At 37.6% G+C, this 11,147-nt stretch overlaps 2 protein-coding genes across 3 annotated transcripts; both read right to left on the reverse strand.

Annotated features, from left to right (window-relative positions):
- Nucleotides 1–205: 205 nt before the first annotated feature.
- On the reverse strand, nucleotides 206–3,760 carry LOC108105056 (protein obstructor-E). 2 transcript variants are annotated; one of them, XM_017211474.2, is made up of 5 exons: nucleotides 3,657–3,760; nucleotides 3,434–3,494; nucleotides 1,194–1,409; nucleotides 930–1,124; nucleotides 206–853 (listed from the first exon to the last, which is right to left on the reverse strand). In XM_017211474.2, exons 2-5 carry the CDS (start codon nucleotides 3,483–3,485, stop codon nucleotides 624–626), a joined length of 693 nt encoding a protein of 230 aa, XP_017066963.1. In that variant the 5' UTR covers nucleotides 3,486–3,494; nucleotides 3,657–3,760; the 3' UTR covers nucleotides 206–623. The 2 variants fall into 2 exon arrangements, with proteins under 2 accessions (XP_017066963.1, XP_017066964.1); XM_017211475.2 differs by having other exon boundaries at nucleotides 3,690–3,737.
- A 2,197-nt stretch (nucleotides 3,761–5,957) lies between these two features.
- On the reverse strand, nucleotides 5,958–8,944 carry LOC108105102 (protein obstructor-E). The gene is made up of 4 exons (XM_017211537.2): nucleotides 8,774–8,944; nucleotides 7,391–7,594; nucleotides 6,766–6,969; nucleotides 5,958–6,687 (listed from the first exon to the last, which is right to left on the reverse strand). Exons 1-4 carry the CDS (start codon nucleotides 8,820–8,822, stop codon nucleotides 6,431–6,433), a joined length of 714 nt encoding a protein of 237 aa, XP_017067026.1. The 5' UTR covers nucleotides 8,823–8,944; the 3' UTR covers nucleotides 5,958–6,430.
- Nucleotides 8,945–11,147: the final 2,203 nt, after the last annotated feature.

The following is an 11,147-nucleotide window of genomic DNA, read 5'->3' on the forward strand; positions in this document are numbered from 1 at the left end:
AAGATTTACACAAGACTAAATTGGTATATTTCAATTTAATAGTAATAAAAAAAATATATATATTTAATAGATTTATTAACATCAATTTGTCTGTCATTTTTTTATTGCTAAAGATTTGTAGATAAGCTAGAAAAATGTTTTTTTTTAGGAGCTTCAAGGATTATTTGTGGATTTCTACATCTTACCCAAAAGATAGATGAAAATGTACAATAAATAAAATTAACTTTATTGCGATTCATATACAAAGGAGACCAAACAACAAACAAGTTAATAATACAGAAAAAAGAAATAAACAAAATGTAGACGTCGGTTAAAAGCTGGAAGGTTAATAAGCTATTGGGCTAGGAAGTTTTTGTTTTTTTTTACAGTTCAAGCAAGATGTTTTGATAGAGGGGGGGAGGAAGTGGTTAGTCGGAGCACATACAGTGCACACTCGAATCTGCGAACCAGCCATAAAAACCTAAAGAGTTCACTGTAAAAAATTAGTTTTTTTTTTAAGCAATAACTCATTTGAAATTTTGCAGCCAACAAAATTATTTTTTTTTGTTTAATTTAAACGTTCACATTATCGAGATTGCACTGTAGTTAGTTCGTGAGTATATACAGAGCGATCGGGGCGATCTCTATTTGCCGTAGTTGGCGCAGCTACCGCTGGCATACTCAGGCTCTTCGCAGGTCAGCGTGTGCTCATCAAAGACCTTGTCCTCGCCGCAGCTGATCAGGCGGGGATGTCCCTCCACGCAGGTGATCAGACGGTGGCAGTCGCCAGAGACCGGGAAGCGGGGGAAGGGCCAAAAGCGGGCGGCCACCGAGTTAGGATCCACTTTAGTGGGGCATTTGAAGCCAACAACAGCTGGATGTGTAGAAAGATTTGGTTAGAAGACCTTATCTAAGTGGTTCCAAAACTATGTAGATTTGAGAGATCTTACCCTCGGGATTGCAGTGGTCCAACAACTGATCTGGCCAGTTGCAGCCATGGATCCTTTCATCGTAGGCCAATCCAGCATCGCAGTCCTGCTCATGGGGTTCTCCATGGGCGCACTTGATGTACGTGGTGGAGCAATCTTTGGATACCGCATACAGACCAAACTGATACTCGCAGGCTGGCGTCGAGATGGGAGTGGCTATTAAAGGGGGCGGGCAGGTCAGTTTAAGACCTTTTCAGTTAGTTCCCAAAGTTTCATCAAACTTACGATCCCATTGACGTCCCTTGCAGTCCACCGCCCAGTTGTAGTTGCAGTGATTATGCACGGCTCCCTTTCCATCGAAGAGCAGGCCATTCTCGCAGGTCTCCAGGGTCAGAGTGCCATTGGTGCAGAGGAAGAACTGGTCACAGTTCTCCGTATGGGCATACGCCTGCACGCCGTACTTCTCGGGGCATTCCGGTGATCCCACGGCCAGGGTATGTCCTGAAAATTTAATGGATTTTTAGTATTGGAATTAATATGTATTTTCATTCGATTTTTGTATTGGTATATATGCTAGTAATTAAAAAATAACTTAATTAAATGTAAAATGTTATCAAATTTGCCTTTACTTAAAGTTTAATCGTTAGAAAAAAGTTGGAAAAAAAGAAGCGAAACTTTTCATCTATTTATCCTTTCCATCTATTACCTTTCGGTTAAGTTTCTTTTTCTATACCTTTCGAATACTTTGTTCCAAATGAAATCTATATAAATCTGATATATATCATAAATATATCATAGATACCAAGTACTATTTGTAAAGCCTGCCCAGAAGTGCTTAAATCTAGAGATTAAATCGATATTGTTTGAAAGTGGCAAACACTGTTCCCACCATTGTCAAACCCGAATCGCAGTGGCTGTCTACTTCCTTCCTGTCCGCCAGTCGGTCTATCACCATCTACCCCTTATCACCTGTTGCCCCTCCCTGCTCTATCTTTTCACCTGGCCTAACTGGTTTTTGATGCAAGTGCAAGTGACGCCACAATCGCGACCACGACACTTTCGCGCATCTTCGCACCGCGTCTAGCGATTCGAATCGCTTTGGAGATGTTGCCGCTGAAGCTGGTGAAGTGTGATGTAAGCGCGAAATGCCGAACGGGCAACAGGTTGATTGTTGACTGTTAACTGTTGATTGTTGATGGTTAACTGCCTGCCTGTTGCCTGCCTGCCTGACTGTCTGCTCACAAATTTTCTCGAAGCCAAAAGCCGAAAATCAAAGACACACCATGCATATATTTTATTTAAATAACTGTAAAGATTTCCGGTAATTTGTCTGCAAGCTGTCAATAAGTTTTAAATGAAAATGTCATCGATCCCTAATCGATTTATTCGATATACTAAAGGATATAATAGATGATCTAATTGGGATAAGTTAAAGACTTTATTGTTATTCAAAATTATGATTGCTTGTCAATAGCAAAATGATTATCGATCACAGATTTAAAGATAATAGTCTTGTAATAGGATCGATTCTTTTAGATCTAACTTGTTCATCTAATAGATGGGATTGTGAGTATCTCTCACTTGAGATCAAGATATCATTAAAATTAGAAATTCCCAACGAACGACATTTGGGAACTCTTCTTATAACACCAGTAACATCAATCGCTTTATCGTCAAAGGCCAAAGCGTGTATTGCTAATTAATTTGATAATATCGCGTAAGCGATTTCGATCTAAACCGATCTGATCTATCCACCTTTCTTATGGCCTAAACTGGTTACCTTTTGGTTAACCCAGAACTAGATCGTATAATGTGAACGCTATCTCGTACTTAATTGTCAACTGGTTTGACGGGCCCCAGGTTCTACTTTTGACTCTGGGCTTGGCATTTGTTTTATTTAGTTCATTAACTTGCCGGATCGGATTTCGAATATCTGATGCCTGATTTCTGATCTCTGATCTCTGATATATATATGGCTTAGACAAGTATTATCCGCGCCCAGCACCAACTTCTCTTAACGTTTAAGTGAGTCAGTCAGTCTTGATGGCTTGAACAAAAGCAAAAGTGATTCGAGCACATGATCTGCATGCCAAATCAGCTATAGTCTGGTAGTCTATATAAATATATAGATATATAGCTATATAGTTAAAGTTCGAAGTGCCACAAAGTAGAGCAGGCGGATTGCTAATCTGCGGCCTAGCCTTCGTCTCAAAAACCAGTAATTAAAATATATTAAGATTCGAACTCGAGACATTTCGAGGTGAGAACAAAAGAGCTAACGGTATGCCAGATTCGAAGGGGTATATATATAGTATATACTACAATAATATATCGCATTTGGTCAATCCACGCGATTGCAATGGAATTTTTGAAAGTAAAAGCTTCAATTTTCAAGCCACGCAAGTAATTGAAAGGTTGCGCTAATTGCCAGCAGTGGTGGTAATTGTTATTGTTTGATATTACCAAGGCCCTAGATAAAGCTACTTAATACTTATTAATATTAATATCTAATACTAACTACTTACCACAGGCAATCCAAGCCAGGATTAGGGCGCTGCACAATTGGTATCGCTGCATGTTTGTTTTCTAACAATTTAAATATATTAAAAATTAATAATTAACAAACACAAACACAGAAATAAAGCACACACACGCACCGCAAAAAAATATCTATATATATATATATATTATGTATATGTATGATAATCAAATATTTGTTTGGCGCTATATAAAAAAAAAACAGTTTACCCCAGCTATATAAAAATCAAAAATCAAACTTGCAACTTCCGCTCCAAGAGGTCTCAACGTTTTAACGGTTACGCGTTCCAAACTCAACTGAAAAGATTTATACCGCGCTCCAAGAAGAAGAAGAAGAAGCGGCCGAGCTGCGACTGCGCAGCGTTGACTTCGACAGTTTGTTGGCAGCAAAAAAAAAAAAAAAAAAAAAAAAAAAAACACACACAGAAGAAACGTGGTCAAAAAACCGAACCAAACCGAAACTAAAATAACAAAAAAAAAACAACAAAAAATCGCCACAAAGTTTTGCAAAACTTAAACACTTTTTTTTTTGATCCCGCTCTGCCCATTGATATTTTAGGGGGCGTAAAGGAGGGGGCTTGCTTAAGAGGGCGGGGCCGGGAGGTGGGCGGCGGTGGGTGGTGCTGTGTGTTGTCACAGCTGCCATTGTTGTTGCATTGTTGGCGGTTGGCGTGAATGCAAAACGGGATTTGGGTTGCCCAGTGCTGATCATTTAGCTATTTTTTAGGTAACATTTTAAACTTTATCTTAAAAATATCTACTTCTTCTTCTGTCTATGTATCCGAGTTAAAAAGTTTACTGCCACCCAAAAGGCAACTTTATTATGTTGTAAATCAGGAAATCTACTTAAATTTATATAAATTAATACAATACTAAGAAATTATTTTAAAAAATGCATGAGTTATACGATATATATACTTTCTCTGGTTATTATAGTTCTGTAGTAACCAATTTTTGAAGCCTTTATTGCTAATTTCAAAAGTCTGTTAAGTTTCTAAGATATTTACTTTGTCTGTTTTCTAGCTATTGGCAGTTTCAGTTGAGTTTCTAGCTATTTTCAGTTCAAATAAAATAGCTAAATCGCTGGTTGCCAGCAACACTTTGCGATCTGAGGAGGAAATCGAGCTTCTCTGCCAACATGTGTGATTGAAAGTAAAAGGTAAAGCTCGCGCAGGCCATAAGCTTCATTCATGATTGGGTCCCGTTTGCCGATTGCCGTTACATTGTTAACTATTGCAAAACTTTTGCTTTTGCTTTTGCTTTGCCTTGCTGTTGCTGCTGCTGTTGCTGCTGCGCATGCTGCATGATGATTGCATAACATCTCTTGTCTGCTTTTTATTTTCATTTACATGTGCGGTTGCTACTCTTTATTTCTTTTGTTTTTGTTTTTTTGTTTTGCTTTGGTTTGGCCACTCGGGTAATTAACGGCTCTTTGTGTCCGTTGGATATTGACAAAGGGCTATAATGGATAATGGATGAACCAATAGCAGCCACCCCCCCGTTCATCCTAACGGTATTATCTCATATTTAAGCTTTCCAGGGTTGCGTGTGAAGTGAAAGGTACATAGGTTTGATTGATTAGTCGATGAATCGATCAAGTTGATACCCATGGCGATTATAATTAGATCCAAAAGAGAGATTAACACATCAATTTTGTATAGATTCGAAATAACTTTTTAATCAAAGACGAAGTGAAAAGTGATGGGGAGAGATTTGGGATTTACAGTTAAAGGGACTTAAAAAAAAGCTTAAAAAAATAGGTAAAAAGTATAGGTACAGGCATTTTGCAGACTTTACACTTTAATTAGAGATAACTCAAGGCAAGTTGAAAAATGAATCAATAAATAGCCAATGATTCGTCAAATTCGAATATTTTAGTTGTAAAATCGAAGGGAAATTGTAGAGAATAGATAAGTATAGCAAAGATATAAGAATATGTGAGGTATAAGGTACAGAAAAGATAGAATATATAAGGGCATTGGAAAAATAAGTTGAAGGTTAGAAATCATAGATATAAGGTTATTTTTTAAAAGATTTTCAAGCAGAAAAAGATCCTAAATTCAAGAAAAATCATAAATAAAGAGTTTAGAAAGATCTTCAAAATAAATTTAAAAAGATTTTCAAATAGAAAAATATCAAAAATTCAAGTAATATCTTAAAAAAGAGTTAAGAAATATAGGAAACATATTCAAAGATCTTAGTTTAAGGATAAAAGTTATAGAAAAGCAAAGCAAAAAGTAAAACATATAGAAAAATACACGAAATATAAACAAAGAATTGTTTAAGATTATCAGAATTGGAATTTAGAAAACGAAAGAATAATACTAAGAATTAACAGAGATTACCAAATAAATACATATTTTAAAGGAAAGAAAAGAAGGTAAGACAAAATTAGGTCTTTCAAGAGGAAATCACAGAATAAAAGCTGAAATAGAAAGAAAATAGTAAAGAAAAGGTAAACAGATGGACAGATCACAGAATACAGGGAAAGATAGATAGTTTTGGTAGGTATAGTTTATAAAAAAATTCAGTTTATTCTTTTGTATAAAATTAAAAGTGAAAATATGAAAATAGGAAATATATACACAACAATTTGGCAGTATTCGGTTCGGGCACAGAGATAGAGATAGGCACAGAGTGATAGATAGAGTGGTAAAGAGGAGTGAAAAGATATAAGATATAAGATATAGGGATAGTATAGATATAGATCAAGAAGTTATAGTATAAAGGAAAGAAAGTCAGAGAGAGAGAGAGAGTATTCAAGTTTAACTGCTACACATACGTTCTATAGGAAATGGGCTAGAACTACTAAATTTAAGTGACTAAGACGCGAATCTGTGTTTTGTTTTCTTTTTGTTTTTGATTTTTGATTTTGATTTGTTTTTCTCAGTGCGCTTGTGTATGTTTTTTTGTGTGTATGTGTGTGAGCATGTGAGTATGTGTAAGTGTAGATGTGATGATTAAGAAGAACCAAATGACTTGGCTTAGTCCTTCTTGTCGTCGACATCCTTGTACCAGTCCTCACAGCCGGGCACATTCTCGGGGGCATCACACATCTCGGTGGTATCATTGTAGACCTCGCCCAGCTGACATCCCAGATCCCTGGGATCCTCACCGTTCAGGCAAACGTAGAACTTCTGGCAATCGGTGGGATGCGGGTACTTGGGATGGGTCACCACCTGACCGCGATCATCGGTCTTTGGCTGATCCTTTGGGCACACAAAGCCGGTTTCAGATGTTCCTAAAATATTAACAAAACAAAAATATAAATTAGTCTTAGATATTCCTAAATCAATTTTGGGGGTTTTGTTAAACATACTCTGCTCTGGGTTGCATCCCTCACGTTTGGCGGTATCGGGCCACACGCAAGTGCCCGAGTACTCATCGAAATGAAGGCCAACGGTGCACTTGGTCTCCAGGGCGTCGCCTTCGATGCAGTTGTAGAAGATGTTGCAGACAGCGGGATCGGGATGAGCGAAGAAACCGTTCTTGCGTGGGCAGTACTTGCTGGACTTGGGCTCCTCTGTGGGTTGGAAAATATATATGTATATAGTAGTAGAAACTATAAGGATTTGATTTTTGTATGTTTTTAATGAAAAAGGCAAAGTTTTGCTTTTTACAGCATACTTTTAGACGTCTTTTTTTAATGATTTTAAGTCTCTTGAGATTTCTGTGAGAACTTAAAGGTTGTCAAAAGTATATTAAGCATTAACTTTAATGGTTGTTTTAAAGGTATTTAAATTATTCAAATTTAAATTGAAAAAAAAGGTTAAAAACATATATTAAGTAACCCTTGATTAAGTGCATAAAATTCAGGTCTTTTGACCTGTTTATTCGTTAGCATAACTTCGCCTTGACACAGTTTCTGGTTGCTTAAACTGGTTTAGTTCCTTACGAAAGGCTCGAATGATGGTTAATTATAATGTTAATGATGATCAACTTACGGAGCTCTGTGCGGTCCTCGCAGTCTACATTGAAGGGCTGATCGCACTTGTTGAACTTGCGGTTGAGGGGATCGAAGACGAGGCCATCGGGACAGAGCTTCGCCTTGGCCACACCATCGTCGCAGACGTAGAACTTGTCGCACTGCACTTCATCGGCGAACTGGCCATTTGGCTTTGGGCACTCAAAGTTGGCACCGGACACGGCTGGGGATAGGGAAAGAGAAGAAAAACACTTGAGTTAACTTGTTTTCCCACTTTCACTTTCTTAGTTGCCACTGTGTTGTGGTTGTTGTTGCTTTTGTTGCTGTTGCTGTTACTGTTGCCCCTTCAGTGGCACACGAAATGTGTAACAAGATCGAACGAACACTCGATTCATCGATGGCATATCCGCATTCGCGGTTTCCTGATTGCCACAAAACTGCATAAGAAATGAGCAACAGGTTAACCGAGGACAAGATGTCATTAATTATGGATAATGCAGTTCAGAAAGTGATCAACTTTTGAAAAGGAACTATAAGGTATACCTAAGCTATATAAAAATCTTGAAGATATTTTAAGATGACATTGAAATCTCTAGAGATTTAAAACCAACCATAAAAGTATCTAAAAGTATGCTTATGCTGTGCCATTTTTCACTGCATACTTTTGCTAACACTTTTATGTGATTTCAAAACTCTAGAGCTTTAGTTTCCTGATTTTCAAAACAAGTTTCATCCCTAGGAAGTTGAGAAATTTCTAGGTGGAAGAACTGTGACCACTTAAGGACGCCCATCCAGGCCGAGTTCAATGCACTCATCCGGTTATCGATCGCAATTATAGAGATATATATATATACAGAGAGAGAGATGCGGCTTAGAGGAGTAACTTTTCACAGTCACGACATCGATTTCGATTTGGCCAGCCAGCTAACTGCAAGAGTTGTTGCATAACCAGGCGGCCCAGACAGCCAACCGAATGCTTGGGCTTGGCCAGCATTCCAGTTTTTCCAGACGGAAAAACCAGCCGGTACTCCCTTCATCACCCCATTCCCAACTACCATCTACCATCTGCATCTGGTTTATGGATCCGCAATAGCAACTGGATTTAAGGCTGTGGGACGCAATCTTGCGAGACGTCTAAATGTCATTAGCTATGGCTTTAAAAAAAAGCTGGCCAAAAACAAAATACAAACATAAAAAAAGCGCTTGATATGCAAAATACACATTCAAATGGAATAATCTTGATTGGTGTCAGTGTCAAAGCAATTAGCAACAAGTTGCCATTTCTATGGATCGGAGATTGACCAAGAAAGTCACTTTAACTTGGGCACAAACTACTACAAAATCACTGCTAAATAATAAATCCCATTGATCCATATCGTATATAACGAAAATTCACACTCACTTGTCGCCACACACAGCGTCACAGCAATGGCACATAAAAATAACTTCATTTTGTTGCTGAGTTTTTGACAGAAAACAAAAAAAAAAGATGATCCTGGGAACTTGGAGCCTGAGCAACTTATCGCGACTCAAGCGCTGCGATGGTTAAACTAAACTAACAACGGAACGCCAAAGAGGCGCACTTTTCAAGACTTTTTACCGGCTCTGTTCGACGACGACGACGTCGCCGTTGCCTTCGTCGATGTCGACGTCAGCAGCGACAGAGCGATGCCAATGGGCGGGGTCCACTACCGCCCCCGCCACTACCACTGCCACTTCCATCAAGTCAAACGAAACCAAGCCAAGCTAAAACAAGCTGGGTACTGGGAGCTTGGAGCTGGAGCTGGAGCTGGGGCACCAAAAGGCGTCGAAGAAAGGCGAGCCGGAGATGTAATGGAAGAAAAACAAGAAAGTTCCAGGGATCAAGTCGGGAAAACCGCTGGCCATATGCTCTATTACCATTATATTGATCACTTTTCCTAAAACTCAAAGAAAGGCTGTTTGAATTTGAAATCTTTACTTTTGCTAGAAAGTTTTTATAAGTCAAGATTAATAACAAATTACGATCAAAGCGCCATCTAACGAAGAGAAGAGGCTGTCTGTTTTCAAAGAGCTGAACTTATTTATCGTTGATTTTAAACACAAAGTTTCTGCTAAAGAATAAGTATTAAAAATACATTCTAAAACCCAGTTTAGTAAGTTTCTTGATAAGTTTTATATATTCTATAATTCCATATAAAAAAGTCAGCTTAAACGAACCTTTAAAATAGGTTAAATATCATAGCTACTGAGACACCTGCTCAACCATTTCCGGGTGTTGATCAATCAATGAACAAGGCCAGATATATGATCAATCCAGTTGCCAATGGATCCTCGATTCGTGTAGGGTATTACCGACCGGGTGCCCGTTCCCTGCCGATCAGTGTGTCGATGTGGCCAAAACGAAAATGAACATAAACAAATTCATATGCGGCAACGGTCCCCGGGGGCCCCGAATGTGAGTTCAGTTGAATTGATTCGAGTTGATGGCCCGCATGCAAATGGCGTTACAACCGATAAAAGGCCAACATCACACAAAAGACCATAACAAATTAAGGCAACAAAGAAACAAAAAAAAAAGAAACAAAGTAAAAACAACAAAAATAAGAGGGGACAACAAAATTGGCAATGAGATGAAGTGGCAGCAGCCGTCCTTTCCATCAAAAGTTTAGCCGAAAATGAAGGAAGGAAGGCTTCAAGGCTGAAGAGGATTCGCCATGGACGTGGCATTTTTTTGGACGAATTTTTGAAATAAAGGTTTAAATTATATATATTAATAAGCTTTTTCATTTAAAATTAATCATTTGGGCGGAAAGAAGTTATTATTATACAGAAAGAAATCTAATAAATAGCTTAAGAAGGAAGTATACAGTTTTAATTTTTGATTATTTTATATTTTTATGAGCTTATTTTCAGCATTTCAAAGTTATAAATTTTATTTCACTTAAGCTTACCACTTAACTTATCATAAAAATATTAGGAACTAAGATCTTTATGATACTTTTTGGCAATAAAATTAGTTGCTAATATAAAAATTAATATAAAATTTATAAAAAAAAGTGCCTTTGATAAAACAAATTAAGGAAAGTATTTAATAATATAGAAAAAGAATCTGATCAGTGTCTTGTTTTGACTGTTTTTTTGTATGAAGATCAGTTTAAATAACATAATTATATATTTTCTTAATCTTTTTATTGTTAATTAATGATCTTTGTGGCACACCTGTTAGAAGAGACATATCTGGATTTGCCTTTGGATCATATGGAATCAACCTACACCCCTGCCAGTCCAAACACATCTTAGTTTGGGAAGAAAAACTGTGTCACATCCCGATGTTTCCATCAAGCGATCGAAGCATGCCGGTAATATATGTACATAATATATGCATAAATATGCTAAACATCCACGCAATGACCCAAAAGTAGCTGTCCTTGGGAGATGCGATCCGTTCCGATTTAATATATATATAAAACATCAGAGATCAGAGATGCGGCAAAACCAGACGGGCTGGAAAACTAGTTTAGGTTTCGCGTGGAGTGGAGTTGGCTAATTAAAAATACACTTTTACTCTCGCCCGAACGTCTAGAGGTGGTTCTTGGAAGTTCGCGGGAATCTAAATCTGAAATTCAATTGGCAAATTAATTTGTAAACTAATCACGATTAAATCTTAGTTATGTACGTGTGTATCTGTGTGTTTCTGGCTGTTGACTGGTTTGCTTTGCAATTAGTAAAATGAAGAAAAAAAAAAAATAAAAAGAAAAGGAAATTAAAATCCGCTCATCGGTTCGGTTTTTGGT

Source organism: Drosophila eugracilis, unplaced genomic scaffold (genome assembly GCF_018153835.1).
Source record: "Drosophila eugracilis isolate 14026-0451.02 unplaced genomic scaffold, ASM1815383v1 contig_2155, whole genome shotgun sequence".
NCBI classification, from domain to species: Eukaryota; Metazoa; Arthropoda; class Insecta; order Diptera; family Drosophilidae; genus Drosophila; species Drosophila eugracilis.

Excerpts from the sequence above, each read along its gene's own strand:
- LOC108105056 (XM_017211474.2), bottom strand. The coding sequence starts at position 3,485 with ATGCAGCGATACCAATTGTGCAGCGCCCTAATCCTGGCTTGGATTGCC. Across the intron at positions 1,410-3,433 it reads CCTGGCTTGGATTGCCTGTG|GACATACCCTGGCCGTGGGA; the intron begins GTAAGTAGTTAG and ends TTAAATTTTCAG. Across the intron at positions 854-929 it reads GGACCACTGCAATCCCGAGG|CTGTTGTTGGCTTCAAATGC; the intron begins GTAAGATCTCTC and ends CTACACATCCAG.
- LOC108105102 (XM_017211537.2), bottom strand. The coding sequence starts at position 8,822 with ATGAAGTTATTTTTATGTGCCATTGCTGTGACGCTGTGTGTGGCGACA. Across the intron at positions 7,595-8,773 it reads GACGCTGTGTGTGGCGACAA|CCGTGTCCGGTGCCAACTTT; the intron begins GTGAGTGTGAAT and ends CCCTATCCCCAG. Across the intron at positions 6,970-7,390 it reads CGAGGACCGCACAGAGCTCC|AGGAGCCCAAGTCCAGCAAG; the intron begins GTAAGTTGATCA and ends TCCAACCCACAG.